Raw genomic sequence first — 17,410 nt, forward strand, 5'->3', positions numbered from 1 at the left:
CGAAAACAAGATTTTTCTGCGCTGTGCGACGGATAAAACGAGTCGCTTCGGGCGTAATGGCATCGCTACTCGGCACCTAGAGCATTGCGAAACGGAGCTTGACCGATCGGTTTATTGAAAACTCCAGGCCGACCTAAAGAGTCAAGCAGAAAAATAAGCGGCGACGTTGGTGACTGAGTGTGTTCAGATGACAGATGGAGTTGGCGGACGGCGCCCATATTGGTTTCACTCGTTAGTGCATATCTCGTTGTCGCCTGCCTGTACTGACCTGCTTAATGCTGGCATTTATTATTGTTGTTTTTTTCATGTTGCGTAAATTGAAAATTGGTTTCGAAGAAAGGAAAAGGCGCAGTAATAGTCTTACTTCTCGATGGCCACCCGAAACCGTGCCTTGAGAGGAGGGATTGATGGAGGGAGTGAAATAAGAAAGAGGTGCCGTAGTGGAGGGCTCCGGAATAATTTCGACCACCTAGGGATCTTTAACGTGCACTGACATCGCACAGTAAACGGGCGCCTTAGAGTTTTGCCTCCATAAAAACGTAGCCGCCGCGGTCGGGTTCGGACCCGGAACTCCAGGTCCGAACTCCGGGTCCGAACCCGACCGCGGCGGCTGCATTTTTAGGGAGGAAAAACGCTGAAGCGCCCGTGTGCTATGCGATGTCAGTCCCGGGTTCGAACCCGACCGCGGGGGCTGCGTTTTTATGGAGGCAAAACTCTAAGGCGTCCGTGTGCTGTGCGATGTCAGTGCACGTTAAAGATACCCAGGTGGTCGAAATTAATCCGGAGCCATCCAATACGGCACCTCTCTCTTCCTTTCTTCTTTCACTTCCTCCTTTATCCGTCCCCTTACGGTACGGTTCAGGTGTCCAACAATACATGAGACAGATACTGCGCCATTTGCTTTCCACAAAAACCAATTATTATTATTATTATTATCCATCGATCAACGCGATCCCTTGGCTTATTATTCGGCACGTACCGAACGCTTGTGCAAGACATTTACCTATCTTGTCAAGAACATCCAGCTAGCAAATCTGTGCGCTTACTTCGCCTGTATGGTTCTCTCTTGTAACGTAAATTAGGGGTCAGCGTGAGCGCATCGTTAATATAACCCGCTCCGAAGAAGAATGCCAGCGACTCCTTGCCCCGCTCTTCCGGGGTTCTCTTCCGCGCGCGAGTGCACCGGTTCGCGGGGTGAGCGCGAAACAAGGGAGTTCAGCTGCCCTTCGCACTGGGAGACACGGGAAGAGGTTAACCACAAAGCGAAGGCCATCGATAACATGCGGCGTTTGCCCTTTCGCTCGCTCGACAACTCCGTGCGGAAAAGGAGTCATTAGAGCCGTCACGCATTGTCTTTCTCGGCTATGTATATACCCGGAACAAAGGCTTTTCCGTGCCGGTGATTAATATAAAACCTCCGCCGCGAGGTTTTATATTCTGCGGGAAAGGAAGGGGACAGGGAAGAGGGGTAGGAGGTTTCGGAAGGGCGACCCTTGCCCGACACCGGGCCGGAAGATATGAGCGCGAGAGAATGTTCGTGGCTGGCGATGATCAGCGCCGTTCTCGCACTGCGTGTTGTAAGCCGAGAAGCGTATGTAACACTCGCGCGCATTGCTCACACACTGGGAAGAAGAAGACCAGACAGGTTTGATTACGCGCGCTGTGCGGCGTTGTGGCCACTTCCACCTGCTGTGCGCCGTAGGCTTTTTTTGTTGTTTAGTTTCTGTCGTGAGGGATCAGGCGGGTTAGCAGGTTTCGCTTTCGCGAGATCGGGACGAGCGATATGCAGATCGCGCGCGGATCCCCCTGCTTTGCGTCTTCACCCCGCGGGCAGTTTAGCGTCCTGCTGTGCATACACTCGCCGGGCACGTGCACTTGGTTCGTTCCGCCCTCTGCAACGAATGCGCAGGAAGGCTGTACCGTATGGAACAGCTGGAATTTCCAGGTTGTACGGTGTGTAGACTGTGGATTCATGTTATAGCGAGACACGTCCTTGCGATTTCAACGGGCTCGTGCGTAAGTCGTTGGAGCCTGCCGCTGTTGCTTTGCCACCTGAAGGTCCATCAATCGTCACCAAGCCTTGAGTAAACTAGCCGCTTCATTCGAAGGTCCAGATTGCGCGCGGGTTTCTGGTATACGGCATACAGCATGACACAACATGCTGAAAGTCACAGCGCAGAAACTCGGTAACCGCAGCCGTGGCCTGGAGGTAGGGCTGCCGCCTACTCGACTTCGGGAGGCGGCGGGTTCGACTCCCGCTGTCGCTAGTCACCGACCGATGTGCTCAGTCGGGTGCACAATCGTTCCCGGCTCCGCTGCCGTTTCGACGCTCTTGGGGTATGCGTGTTGCCTGAGAAAGGAATGTGAACTCTCAATCCCCTTTGCCGCGCAGACCGGACGTGTAGCCGCAACGTATACCCGTTACCCCGGGGGAATAGGAAAATTTTTCCTCACTTTCGCCGAGCTTCGCGGAGATCGGGCACGCTTTTGCACGTGACCTTCATACCGGAACGCTGCACCGAACAGAATATTTTGTCCGCTGCTTCTAAGCTAAAGACGTGCGTCGGCTCGTTAGATTGTATCAGCAACAAAAAAGGTAAAGAAAGGGAGGCTGCATTCTGTGAAAAGACTGCAGTGATTAAAATACTAAGCAGAAAGTAACCGCTATGAACGGCCAACACTTCTTCTATCTTTCGATTTTTTTTGTGTGTGTATGCAAAGTGTTTACTTGACGTTTTCTGAACTATGGCCGTTTTAGAGCGTCAATAAAACGGAACAGCCGCTGTTAGCGCAATAAATTCTGCGAAAATCCGCAATGGCAACTTTCCAGAAAATAAACCTGTCTTTCGAGCAACTTTACCGCCGTGGCCACTGCAGAGAAATATTGCACCGGAGGTTAGCGCGAGCCTGTAGGACATCCGCTTACTACCAGATGAGCTAACTGGAAGGCAGGCTCGTAGCTGTGTCGGTTCGAGGCCGAATTAATCGGCAGCGCAGGCCGACAACAACCGCGGCGCTCGACGAGGCGCAGTAGGCGGGGAGCGGAAGCACATTGTGCATGTCCTCGCGCGTCACTTCATTTCCCATCCGAGAGCTCGAAGGAAAAAGAAGACGAAAACAGGTCCTTGGGGTTTCCGCTACCGCGGACACAAACATGAGCGGCTGTAGAGCTCTCCCACGCCACGTGCATGCGTCAGGACGCGGGCTTCATTCATTGCGGACTCGGATGTCGGGCAGGCCGAGATCAGCGCTGCGAGTCCTGAATGCCGCTGCCCGACATTACGTGCCCGGTGGCGCTCGGCAGAGCTCGGCATTGTGACACGCGAATCCCTGTGCGCTGCGCGGGCCGGAAGAGAGACGGGCGCGCACTGGAAGGGACTCTTTAGTGGGGGGAAACCTTGGCCCGATTGCGCCTTCCGGCAATTGTGTCCCCTTCCGCGCTGTCTGCCACGGCAGCTCCGCTTTTAGTCGTCTCCGCGCTCCCCGCGAGGTTTCGGCTTCGTGACAGCACCGTGACGCAACGCGCATAATCGTTGAGCCCCCTCCTCCTCCCCGAAAGTGAAAACGCCGTCGGGCGAAGTATTGCTCTTGCAATGTTTACGTAATTTACCATGCTTGACGACGTGGCGGGGCGGTGGAGTAGCCTTCGATTAAAAGTACACTGTGAAAACGAGTGATGGGGGCAGCGTGTGTATAGACGGCGTTTGGTAACCGTTGCTGTTCTACGATTCTCAAGAAGGCTTCTTCGAAACGCCCGTTGCTCGGACTCGCTGTGAGCTCGCGTGCTGTTGGCCAGAGGGCTGTGTCCCGTGCGTGCGCCAGCACCACTTCCAACGGTTCCCTCTGCATTCCGTGTACCTTACCTTCCATCCCTTCCCTCACGGCGTTTGCTAAGGTCAAGGACATAAAACAGCGCCTAAAGACGGGACCAGCAAGTGAGCAGGACATGACGCAAAAAGCTTCAAGTGGCCCTTTCGGAGAATCCTTTGCTGTTTGCTTTCGAAGCGGTGGCCTTGTGTTTGAGCATCCTCCTCGGTGCTGGGTTCGATCCCCAGTGCCGCTGGGGACCTGTCGGTTTTGTAATGGGTACGAGATTTTCACCGGCCTGGTGCTAGGCTTTTCTGGGGTGAATTGCTTAAGAAAAGGGTCCTGGACCAAACCGTTGTGTTGACGATACAGTGATTTGTTCTGCCGTGAACCAACCCTTGCGGTTCTGCTGTGGCCTACGGTTGTGTGTGGCTCTGTTGGCACTGCACCAACAGAGCTACAACTCTCTCCGAAGACTGGGGCTTATTCTCATCTTCTGAACTCTCGCAGAACGTACTAATTTAAACTTCATCTAGCTCTCGAAACTGAACCTGTCACGCTGAAATCACGAACCGTCTCCGTCTCCACGCGCTGGTGTTACTGACCAACCGGCCCGAGCAACCGCCATTTTGGAGCTCTTCAGGCGTCCACCCAAACTGATAGTTACCGCGCCTTTCCTTTTGTTGAAAGTTCTAACCTAACCTATTCTGTCCAGACTTAACCGGGGCCGTGTCCGGGCTCTCAAGGAGGCTTCTCCGCAAAGCGGGAGCGTGGCGCCCCAAGCGACCAAGCTTGGCGACTGACCCGGCTGCGTGACCGGCGCTGAGGCGGCGGCCCAACCTTGGGAACCGCACGTGTCGCAACAACGGCGGGGCCCGTAATACATTTCACCGCCGCTCTTCCCCGCCACCGCCGCGGCGCGTCGTTGCGTGCCGTCGCGAATAAAAGCGCTCAAGCGCGTAGGGGGTGCGCGCGCACGCGCAGCGAGCCTCCGGGCTCAGAGAGAGAGACACACCGCGTGCCGATTTCGAATCCGTTTCCATATAACCGCGACGGACCGGTCCGAGCAGTGGCTTGGTTTCTTCCGCCTGGAGAGCGGTATAGTAGTAGTACTACGTAGTACATGCGAGGAGGAGGAGGAGGGGGGGGGGGGGAGAGGCCCACATGGCTGCAGCGTCTACCCCGCCGCGTGCGCTCTCGAAACGGGTCACTGTCAGGCGGAGCTGCCGTGACGAAGCTTAAAAATGGCCGCCCAGCACCTCAAGCATGACCCCCGAGTCGTATAATGATCGGCCTCGATCGCGCGACGCCTCTCTCTCTCTCTCTCTCTCTGTGTGTGTGTGTGTGTGTGTGTGTGTGTGTGTGTGTGTGTGTGTGTGTGTGTGTGTGTGTGTGTGTGTGTGTGTGTGTGTGTGTGTGTGTGTGTGTGTGTGTGTGTGTGTGTGTGTGTGTGTGTGTGTGTGTGTGTGTGTGTGTGCGTACGTGCGTGTGTGTGCGTGCGATCACCGTGTGAACTACATTTGCTACGTCTTCGCGTATGCTCAATCAACAGGCGTGCCATACGCTGGATACGGCCGGATGCCACCAAAACGCGCAGTCGTCTCGTTGTTTCGATATTCCTCCCGTGAGAGGCGGCGATAAGTGGGCTGTCCCTCCTAATGTGGTTGCAGCTTCTAAGCTTAATGACCGGGTGAACTGGGCTGAACTAAGACGGTGACGCCAACACGGCCTGCTTTCGGGAACGCCAAGGCAGAAAGTGGAGGGCATCCGTGTCGTTCCGTTAAAGGGCCGGCATTCGTTTGTTGCTTACGGTCGGTCACGGGCCATTTGTTAAAACATCTATTCGAGGGCGCATACGACTGCGAGCAACTCACAGTTTGTTGGCCTGCCTGCTCTGTTTTTCTTTTCTGATTTTTGTTTCTTCGAGAATCGCAGCACTTATAATTCCCGCGAACGCTGCAGTCCACACTGACGGGTTATACCTTTTATCAAACATTGCAAAACTGTCTTTGCTCTCTGTCTTTATCGGCGGACCCTCCGTTTCTGAGCCATACATATCGTTCTGTGAGGTAATTGCTTACAAGCGCAAGGTGCAGTCTTCGCCAGAAGTTTCCGGCTCACATGTAGGACTAAGCCGTTTAAAGCAGGAGACTTTGAACTGCACCGCTGAGGCACCAAATCTCCGATAAGTGAGCGCACCGCTCGTCCTGACCCCTGCGCAGCTCTAGCGGAGCTTCGTGGGTACCGCAAGTGTTCTGCTGCATGCACAATTCTTCAGCGAACCCTTCGAGCTGGCTGAACTCTTTCGTTGAAGGCTGTACATATGAGCTGGTTTCCGTGTGCGGCGGTACTTATCAATAAATTGTCTGAGTTCGAATCAATCAATCAGTCAATCAATCAATCAGTCAGTCAGTCAGTCAGTCAGTCAGTCAGTCAGTCAGTCAGTCAGTCAGTCAGTCAGTCACACGGGCCAAGCATCGGATTTAGGTATAGACGCCTTTGTACGCCTTATGGGCGCCAAGACCAGAGACGCTTTAAGCTATCGCACTGCATTCGCGCTCTCTCCCTCAACCCTCCTAGCCCAAGCGTCAGGTGAGGTATAGGGCTCGAAGTTCGGTTCCGCGTTCGTCCCGCACGTGTTCGTCACCGGAGCACCGCGGAGGCGCACGTGCTTCCCTTTCCGAGAGAGTCGGCGATGTCGTGAAACGCGATACCAGCATCGGAGAAAGAGGCTGGCTGAAGGCAGGCCTGCGCCGTCCGCGCATTCCCGCGGGGCTTCCCGCGGACGCGATCGGAGCCCCTTTCCTTCTCGTTTCTTCTGTCTTTCGACGTTCACCTCCTCGATCGGGGGGCCGGTCAGGGCTCGCTGCTTTCTTGCCCGTTGCACTCGCTTCGCGCTCTACCTCTCACATCGCTGGTTGCGCATTACTTGTTCTGATGTGGTCCGCTCTGATCTGAAGTGTCAGGTTGCGAGGGTAATGTATACTCGAAAAATTATTGCACTCTGAAAAGTCTTATCAGGCTATAGAAATCGATGCACCACGACATGTGTAGTCGTTATGAAGGAGGCTTGACTACGTGGCCAATACTCACACGCTTCCACCCGTTCCTATTTTTTCTTATTTCTTAAAAAGTATGGAGCTTACATTACATGAACCAACTATTTGAATAATGCTCCCCCAAAATATTTTCGCCGGGAATCTCCGCGAGGCACCAAGCCAAAAGCGTCGCGTTTTATTGCATGGTGGCCAATAAGCGGCAACATCATGAGGAATGTAGATCTGCATCGCGACGCGACGTACACGACGGCGACGGCCTGTCGCCCACCGCTGCCGCTGGTACAGCCTTTGCCAAAAGTAACCAGTCTGCACGGTTTGCTTCTCAGTCGTATATTGAAGCTCTTATGCCACCACTTCAAGCTCTAAATCCCTATGCAGTAAGGAGAACTCTTGTCCTCGTCTTCAAAGACCTCTTTGATCTGTAGGGAAGCCGTAAGGGCTCTACTATACGAACGAGAAGCAAACCATGCAGCCTGGTTACTTTTGGAAAAGACTGTACACCCGCACGAAGTGAGATTTGCCGACTGAGCGGCCCGCGTTCAGTGATTGCCGTCGTTTAAACGTGCAGTCATTCCGCGCTATCAGGCAAGCGCAACTATGCTCTAGTACCCCGTTTTTAAGACTAAACAGCATAATGATTGATAAAAATGATGAAAATACCTCTTTGATAATGCATTGCATTTCTAAGGGGCACAGCGCAGTGGCGCTTAACTATGCCTTGTGGTGCTCGAGACATATAGGCCATAAAATCCTTTCTTGCTCCACTACGTCTACAAAGCTTTCACTGAACTGTTTCGATGCATGGCTAATGACAGCGCCTCCTGTACGTGCTCCTTCGCTGAAACCGTGATACGAAATAGTCTCGCGAGCTGCTGCTTCCGGCCGATGGTCGAAATTTTCTGCAAACCCCGAAACTGAGCGACGCGATGAGCGACAGTAGAAAACACCCTTATCGTAGCCCTCTTCGATGTTGCATTTGCAAACGCCGCGGTATGCTGGCGGTTTTGGCGTTTTTTTTTTTTCGGTAAGTAATCGGTAATTTTTTTTTTTGGGGGGGGGGAAGTAAATGGCGCAGTATCTGTCTCATATACCGTTGGACACCTGAACCGCGCCGTTCCGCATTTCTAGCCACCTAAGCTGGCCCCGTCCTACCGAACAGTGAGGCGATGCCGGCTAGGCGGCGCTAGTGGTAGGCGGGGAAACTACAGCGCTGGTTCCCCATAATATGCGACCTGACGCCGCCGTTAGTCGTTTATTCTCGTCTGTAAAGCGTACTGTCAGTTTTCCCCATTAACTTTCCTCTTCACTTTGAAAGTCTCGATCCACAACCGCCGGAAAATGGCTGACCGTTGTCCCAGTTTGTCGAACATTTAGTTAGGTGGGCGTCGAGACAGGTTATTCCAAAAACAAAAGGAAATAACTTACGTGTTGCCCGCTTCACAGAGAGTGGTTCTTAAAGGTAGAAGAAAGTTTACTGCGTTTAGGAAATACGTTCCCCGTGAGGCGGGCATGACGTAAGTTTACATATCTAGTTGCTCACCTAACTAAATGTTTGATCTGTCAACTGCGACGATGGTCTGTTGCTTCATCGCGAAAAGATTTGCATGGCAGGATTTCTTCTTTTCTCTTTTTCAGTTTTTATATACGGCATCCTTTGTTCGAACCGCTTTCTTGATCGGCACGCAGGCGGCTCGGTTTGTCTTCCTTTCGTTGCCGCTCATCAATTCGCTTCGCGGCGCTTCTCGGGTGTCAACAGAAAGGGCGGAGGTGAAAGCTCAGTTCCTCCGTCGCGCGTGTTTGCTTCGAGCCCAATCCGCCGTCTCTGAGGACGCGGCAGCTTTGGAGGATATATATAACAACCCATCATCGGCATCCTCTCGCCAAGTCGGCTGGCGGAGGAATCTTCGTTGCACTCGGAGCGCCGAACCGCCTGCCGCCGATGGCGTTCCCGCCTTTTATTTTCTTCCCGCGCAGCGAAAAAAGCGCGCGTAAATTGTGGCGGGAAACACCGCGGCGAAGCACGCGCCCGCGCGGGGTCGAGCGGCGGTGCGGGCTTACAGGTTCCGCGAAGGTTGGACGCGAACACGGACGCGTTTATGCAAACGTACCGCGGCTTTTCATCGGTGACGTAAGGGCGGAGACGCGAGTTGTCCTGCTTTCGCGCATTTCGTGTGATTAGCTGTACACGAGAACTTCGCTCCTCTGCTGCCTCAAGCCTCACGCTCATGAAGGCGCGTACGTTTTGGAGGGGCCGATGGGTAGGGAGGGTCCGCGCGGCCCGCCGCGTTTGTTTACCCCTCGGCGTCTCGTGACGTCTTATTACACAACTGACGGCGAGGCGTTTGCTGTGCGCGCAGCTGGCGCAGCAACGCCCCCTCTAAACTTCTTTAGACAGTGAACCGGCTTTACGCGCGCCTGCTCGCTGAATGGTCGTCGCCGTGATGCTGTCGTAGTTGTGTGTGAGCGTGTGGAAGGCGAAACTACGTGAGCTAGGTCGTCTCGTTGATGCGGGGCTTTGTTGTTTGAACCGTTCTTTGTACGGGTCTGTGGACCAACTCCATTTGTCTGACTCGGCCGTTATGTGCAGGTGGCCGCGGGCTGCGCGCTTTTGCGCAACGCGGACAATCTGTCCCCGCGTGTGACGCGGCCTACCGCAATTGCTCGGCGACGCTGCGGACAGGCGTGTGTATTGGAAGCGCGCTGCGAGCGACGTGAAGGACCGATGGTTTTGAGAAAGTGGAGTATCGGGGCCAGGCGACCGGGAGCTGTCTGTCGTTGGCCGTGAGAGGAGGATAAGTGGGGCAACGGCCTGTCGAGCTGCTCGGAGGCTAAAGTGAATTAGAATATGACGAGCGAGGTTTAAAACAGGGGGACAAGTGTCGGCAAGCGTGCGGAGATGTATTGAGCGTCATGCCATGACACGCAGTTCCGCATTGCTGGCTACGTCTGTACTACTTTTAGCTCTCGATTGGCTCCCGGAGTGATTAATATGCTTACTCTTAAGGACGAGAGTATTTTCAAACGCAGCCGTGTCTACTTGCCTTCTGACGTGCCCCCGTTTCTTATATCCTGTGGTAGCAGCCCCCGCACCCTCAGGGTGTCGTTTGCTAGCTGTGTAACCTTTATCTGGTAAGATATGTGAAAAAAAAAAAAAACGCTTCTTGCTGGCTTTAGTCTTGCCAGAGTTCTTGGTTCGATTCTTGATCTATGCTTGAACGATTCTGACCAGTTTAGAGCACAGATCCAGTTGCTTAAAGGCCCTGCTTTAACCTACTTCCATTTTCTATGCCTACTTTCTTTTCGAGCTCCTCCTGGTCGCTTGTGTTGCAACTTGAAAAACGGCCACCCGCCGCAGTGCGGAGTGTCCTTTCAACACCCGCGTATCTCTCATTACTTACGCCCACTTTGCCGTATGTGGCCTAGCTTGTGCGTTCAGTTAAAGCAATACATTCGCGTGCCGTGCTGTCGACTTTCTTTTTCGGCAAATGACAACGACCACGTCAGCGGCAAGAACAGCACCCTCATCGCCGATGACGACGACTGCGACCACAGCGACGCGAGCAAAACCACACCAGCAACAAAATGAACCACTTTCGCCACTTCGTACAAGGGGCTTCACTCCCGCGTGTATGCTACACACAACACGACGGCGAAAGCTCAGGTGGCGCGCGCGGCGGCGGCCGGCCTGCAAGGTCCTTCGCCTCGCGGCGTCGCTTGTTGCTCTTGCGAAGCGTGGGCGACGCGGGCCGAGGCTGGGGAAGAAGGCGCAGAGTAACGGCGCGTAACGATCGGACGCACCTGGCGCCCGATCACGACCCTCGTGGCCGGGCAATTCGTTCCGGGACGGGCCAGGATAACGCTCCGGTTATTCCCGCCTGCGCTGCCCCTGTCCGCGCGTCGCTGTTTGTAAACGCGGCTGCATGTGTGTACCCGCTTTGCGTCTTTCCTCCTCTCCCTTTATTTACGGACGCGGCGTATAAACATAGTCGCTCTTGCACCGTGGGTGGTTTTATTGGACGCGAAAAATCCTGTCAACCGCAACCACGCTCGTGCAGCCCGGAGAACGAGTCGTGTGTTGAATGTTCCGCGATAACAGCTGGTGTCGCGTCGCGGGTTTTTCTTTATTATTTTTTCTTCAGGGAGTGTGGTAACCTCCGGGCGATGCACCTTGCGATCGAGCGCAAGCTGGCGTCGCGGTTATTTGTGCACGCGACCGCGCGAGACTGCTTGGGGAGCCGAGACGACAGGCTTTCGGAACGCCCTCCGACACTTTCACTCAGCAGGGAAGACTCGCTACGTCTCAACGCGGCCAGAGCTTGCGTAGAGAACAAACGTAGAAAAAAAAAAGTAATGTGGGCGCTTTTCTTGAAGGGAACAAAGGAGCAGTGTGCGGGAGGGCCGTTTTACCTTCGCGTGCTCTGCAGTGCAGTTTCTCCGGAGCTGAAGGTGTTGCATAGCCTCAAACGCGGTCGTGAAAAACATTTATGCGTCCCGTTAACTCGAGTGGTTTCGGGCCTTTTTACGGCGCTGTATAGATTGCCCTTTAATGCGGGGTAGCTGGTAACCACAGAGGACAGTAGCGCAGCGGTTCGGTCTGGAGGTTGAGGTTGTTGTGAACTGCAGGTGGGATTAAGCTTGCGTTGCTCTACCGGCCACTGCTTCACCGTAGCGACGCCTAAATAATAATTAAGAACGGGAGTTTGGTGGCAGAGTTCCACGACCTTGCAGTCCCGTGTCACCGCGCACACAAGCAGCCACAAGATATGCTGCCGCCGTCACCATATGAATTCCGGTTCAGTGGGCCCAAAGAATTATAGAAGGCGAGAAGCCTCCCTCATGATTGTCCGATTCCACCGTTGCTATACAATGGAGTTTTAGCATGCCGGAGACGTAATAGCGAAGACGTTTATTCATACGGGAGCTGCGCATGCGCAACAGGCCTATGTAAAACCGGTTCATGTAAACCGGCGTATGTAAAAGTCGGTTCACATCTGAGAGTATGCGCACAACCTCCGTGAACTTCAAAACGATTCTGGAATCAAGTACAGTACCTCCATGGAACTACGCACCTTCCAGGCGCTTGTCGACCGATATTTGCCATTTTCCTGTGCGTATGGAGAGCGTGAAACGAGGAAACAAACGCGCACATATGGAAACTTCGGGCCCTCAATCTCAGTGCCTTCGATAGAGTCCTTTAAGTAGTTCATACATGTTCGGAGAGAACAATTAATTTTTTTTTATATCTCCCCTGAAGGAGACTCGCCCTCTGAGCTTCCCCACAAGGCGGCTCGAGAGTCGAATACAGCGCCTGTCCATTTCTGCCTGTGGCGGCGGTTTTCTTAATTCTCCGCACGCTCTCCGGTCGCTGGGATCGCGGCGGGGCAGGCAGTGAGTGGTCTCCGGCAGGCTGGGCAGGCCTTGGGCGCTTTCGTCTCGTTCAAGCTCAAGGACGCTGCCGCTTCGCGCCGCTATTGTCGCGGCACCCATGCAGCCTCGGGATACCCGGCGGCGTGTTACCTCATCGTCGTCTTTGCCGCAGGTCACGCTTGTATCACCGGGCAAAATTTGCTTTGCGGCCGGTGCAAATTCTGTCCACTGTTGTCAGTATCCGTCGTTGCGAGCTGTTCGGTCTATTCTATTCTAACAGCGTTCGCTTTGAAACCGCCTTCCTTAGCGCGTGCTAAGGTTCTGAAATATCTGGGATAGTACCTTCCTTCAACTAGTACAAGTAGTCGATGTTTTGTATTTATATTGAACCACTCTGTTGATTGCGTTACTGACGTTTAGTCGCGTACGGTAAATAAATATATCAAGCGAAACCGTAAAACACGAACGTGCGATTGGAACTTGCCACTCTTACACACGGAAACTCTAGAGAATAGAAGCACTTACGAAAACACGAGATATTAAACAGTAAGAAAACATTTATTAAACGGAAGATGAAATTCTGGAGTACTGTGTATACTGTGAGGGCTTAATGTTCGCAAGAACGAAACGCCATAAAACGTAGATGGGAAAATACAAAATCAGTCCCTGAGAAATGAAACTTATATAGCAAAGAAGTTTAATTAATTTTGCATTAATTTACGAAAACCATCGTTTTCGGCATATCGCAATAGTGAACTACTGCAAGCGAGGAGCAGCACAGTTCATGCGCGCAGTTCCTATGTTTTGTTGCACATGTTGCTTTAGGGAACCCTTTCAGAAGAAAAAAAAAACAGTACAAGGGAAACCGCGTTGAGTGGGGCTCGGGTAGCTTTCCTAACAGCGCCTTACACGCCTAGCTGTTTACCTTTCGCTGATTTCTTTTTGCGCCTTTCTACGCAGGGGCGGAATGTGTCGGCGGTCGGCAGGCCAACGGGTCCCGCCGCGTGGCCATGCCACGACAAGTCGTGCAGGCGAAGTCGAGGAGCCTGCCTGCCCGACAGCCCATAGACCCGAGATCTCTGTTTGCGGCCTTGCGACGTGAAGAGTCGCGCGAGAATGGGAAAGCTGACGGTCGCAAGAGAGGAGACAGTTCGGTAGAGGAAAGTTCCATCAGCTCGGACACATCTTGTTCTTCGCTAGAGTTCCACCGTCCTCACAGTGCCGGTGTCGAAGCGTCCAGATCGCCTTATCGCAACAGTCCTGCCAGACTCGACGCCGCGGGCTGCTCCAGTTACTCCGCCAACTGCATCAAGGGCTCCACCGAGAGCCTCACACGTCGTGAGCGCCTGGAGGCCGTCAAAGCCAGGGTCGAGGCCAAACGTAGCCAGTACGGCGCCAGTTCGTCTTCGGACGAGGACGAGGACGTCACCTGTCGTGAGAACGGCAAGGTGACCAGGACCAGAAGGAAGTCGAGGGAAGGCTCTGCGCCTCCGCGTCCCTTGGTACCCGCGTGGCAGGAGAGCAAGGCGTACCAGGAGCCCAACATGGTTCGCAGAGCGGGTGCGGTCACCCCGCTGACCGTGACGACCACGTTCCAGGGACCAGCCGCCCCCGTACAACCTTCACCTCAGGACTCAGGGGTGAGCTCCCAGTCAGTTGCGTCTAGTCCAAGTCTCGGCCGCGCTCCAACGCCGCCGCCGAGACGAACTCCCTCGAGAGCACTCGCGAGGGAACCTTCCCTGCTGGTAGCGAAGCCGAGGAGACACTCAGCCTCCTTCGATCAATGGAGGTTGGAAGACAGCGGCATTGGTTCAGAGCGGAAGGATAGCTTTTACAGCTACGCCGACCTGACTCCCGCGCATGGCATCAAAGCCCGTGTTCGTGGGCCGGCGTACTGTTACACCGACCAGGCTCCGCTGAGGCCGGACTCGGCAGGGGCGTACATGAGTGACCCCCAGAGAACCGATATGAGATTCTTCGGCCTTGCACCGGGACATAGGCGAGCCTCGATTTCCGCCGAGGTTTTAGACCTGACACCGAGAACGGACACGCCGCCCCGCAGGCCCCGGCCTTTGTCCATGGTCGTCGAGAAGACAAGGGACGTACCGCCTCCTGTACCGCGCCAGCGGCCGGCGGCAGGAAGCACCAACAGCCTCGAGGCCGCTCGGCGTCGTCTGGACGACGTCATTCAGCGCGAAAGAGACCGGCGTTCCTCTGCGAATCTCGAGACGGCGCTGAACGAACTGGAGGAGATCTACAAAAGCCTGCGCTTGAACGAGGACGAGGACCTTCTGTTCCGCGCTGAGCGAAGAGACCTGCCGACCAAGTTTCAGCTGAACCGCCCCGGTGCTGACACTGTCTTACCAGACGTGGCCTATCCTCTAAAGAGAAGTTGCAGTGATGACATGTCGTTTATATCGGGCCTACGACAGCGAGCACCTTCCTTCAGGCGCTCGGCGATTCCCGACAAGGTGGCCGACGATCTGGCTTACCGCCGTCTGGTTCAGCCGCAGCCGCCGCCAAGGAACGGAGCCAATACGCCGCCACCACGCAAGGACGTTAGCTACCTCCTCTGTTCCGCAGCCTTCACTCCTAGCCTCCACGTGGACCCGGCTCTGGAGGACTTGACGCTTGCCGGCGAACCCGACATTGAGAAGGACGACATGTCGTACCGCAGCTACGCTCAAGCCGACGGAGCCCGAGTTCCACCGCCTCAGCCGCCTTTCGGCATCCCCTTAGTTCCGACTCAAGGCACCGCGTGCGACTACATCAGGGCCAGGCCTTCTGACGCTCCGCGGCCTCTCACGAGGCCCAAGGTGCATCCAGACCTGGTGCGGGACGATATGGCCTACAGGAACTTGCGGAAGGACCCTGCTGTGTCGCTCGCCGCTCGTCGCTCGACGCGTGCGCTCTCGGTCAGCGTCAGCTCCAAGCCAATTTCTCCTTCCGACAAGCATCAGCACGACAAATCCCAGAGCATGACGAGCATTATGGAGGCGCTGCAGAAGGAGTCTCAGCGGTGGAAGCGTCTGGACGAAGGGGTTCAGACGCCGACTTCTGCTCCGGGAAGCAACAGCCGCGCCGCCAACGGCCCCGACTGGAGAGCGGCGGGTCAGCGCGGGAAGATAGTGCCCATGGAAGATTGCCAACTGGACGCTTTGCTCGCTTCCCTGACGCCTCCTCCGGTGTCGACACCAGGTGAGCGGCGACTCACGGCTGGAGTTCGCATTCCGGCATGATTTCTCACCCGGCCGCCTAACTCGAGTAACAACATCCCAAAGTGATCCGAGCATGCCGTCTTAATGCACGGCTAGCCACTTAACGCCCTCGCGCACCTGGACCTGCCTTGTAGTGTAGTGGAAGGTCTTGTCAGCGTGTGTGTGTGTACCTCCAGTGGTGCCTAATGAGCTTGTGTACTGATCTGCTACGTGCTGCGCCGCTGCACTGACCCGGTGATCCGACCTGCCACGTTGGATGCGTCCTGCCGTGACTGGTCAAGCGTCGCCTGGCATTACTTACACGTGCTTCCATGTGCGTGCTCGCGGCCTGACAGGATTGTGTGTGTGGCGTACCAACAACGGCCATCACATTAGCCTTTGTGACTTCTGTCGACAAAATTGAACTCTCACTATTGCGGCGAAGTATTACGTTTATTTTTTTGACTTTACTGCCGTCATTGAATACTGCCATTTACTGTGTAAACTTCTGTGTGTTCACAGTTGAGAACGATTGCGTTGGAACTACATGGTCTAGCATAGCACGAGGCTCTGCTAGCCATTTGTAAGTTTTTTTTTCTGTTCGTTGTTTGGCAGGATCGGCAGAATACACTTAGACTTCTTTCTTTCTCGTATGTGCAATACAGTGTTCGATGGTTAGTTTTTATACTTTTATACTACGACTTATGCGAGTGCTTGTTGAAGTGGATACGTTCATTAAGAGCTACGATACCAAAGCATACGGAGTGAGAGAAAGAGCGAGTATTATATATTAGGACGCGAAAGAGTGATCGCGTTAACAGATCTCTGCAGAGATATAGAAGCATATAGCCAAGGGGCAATGCTCTCTCAGAATTAAGGAAAAAATGTACATATATATCATCGTTTGCCTGTGCTGGCGCGAGTCTGGCGTCAGCGTGTCGACTATATAGATTACACCTGCTTGTATTTGTCGGAATGAATTTTAGTTCCTAACTATTGCCCTGTTAGTGACCTAGTGTGCTTGTGTATGTATGTGTGTGCACTGAGTGCCAATGAAATTAGTGCTGTTGACACGACTGAAGCTTCGTGTGGCTTAATCGTACACTAACACAGTGGTTTCGCGCAAAGGACGTAACCACGCTCACAAACTTTTATAGATGTTTCGCGCATAATATTCTGTCTCCTGTTGTGTTGCGACAGTAGGGCTCACACACTGCGTTGTCGGACGACGATGTTGCGAAGTTACAAGGCTGAAGTCGGATACAACTCAAGAACGGAACTACAAATGCTCCTCAAAGGGGTTCCTCCAGCCAATGGCGTGGACCGATTTTCAGGACGTCGTGGTTAATCCGTGATTCAGCCCTTGTCGCGCTAGTGTGACAGGAGATTAACCACGCATTGACCGCGACGTCATGAAAATCCCTCTGTGCCATTGGCTGGAATGCTTCCTTTGAGGGGCATATCTGCCGCCGCTTTTTGCTTGAGTTGTGCCCGAATATAGCTGTTGAACACAAGAGCTTTCACACGCAAGCAAAGGTACGAGCTCGGCTTACTACTCGTGTACCAAAAAAATTGTATAGACCATGCAGGAAATCCTGCGAAGCTGTCCTCTACATGTTTCCGCGTATCCAGCACGACTGCTCGTGCAGCAAAACAAAAACTATTAAAAAGGGCGTAAAAGGTAAGTGCCCGCTGAATCGAGATTTTTTTTTTTTTTACACCATGAAGCCTGCTGAAGCCATGAAGTGGTAAACCTAAAGCAAAACAGGTGAGTTACGCGTTTTTGCGCAGTGGCTGGTGCGCGTTTTTGCGCAGTTATGCGCAGTGGCTGGTGCGCACAGCTTCTACAGTGCTTGCGCAACCGGCAAAAGGTCTGCGTCACCCTGCGTAGGCAGTCGAGCAATGCCCCGCCCTGCAAGCAAAGCAGCAGCTCGCCGCAGTATTCCAGAGGCAGCCCTTGCGTGAAAGCGGGGCCACATT

General features: G+C 54.0%; 1 protein-coding gene across 6 annotated transcripts in view; it reads left to right on the forward strand.

Annotated features, from left to right (window-relative positions):
* Positions 1-17,410, forward strand: part of LOC144125615 (uncharacterized) — a 272,073-nt gene that overhangs the window by 131,220 nt on the left and 123,443 nt on the right. For all 6 annotated transcript variants that reach the window (XM_077659145.1, XM_077659149.1, XM_077659146.1 and 3 more), the window contains one exon: positions 13,194-15,431. In XM_077659145.1, coding sequence (XP_077515271.1) covers positions 13,194-15,431 — 2,238 coding nt within the window. The remainder of the gene's footprint in view (positions 1-13,193; positions 15,432-17,410) is intronic.

Source organism: Amblyomma americanum, chromosome 3, assembly GCF_052857255.1.
Source record: "Amblyomma americanum isolate KBUSLIRL-KWMA chromosome 3, ASM5285725v1, whole genome shotgun sequence".
Taxonomy (NCBI): Eukaryota; Metazoa; Arthropoda; class Arachnida; order Ixodida; family Ixodidae; genus Amblyomma; species Amblyomma americanum.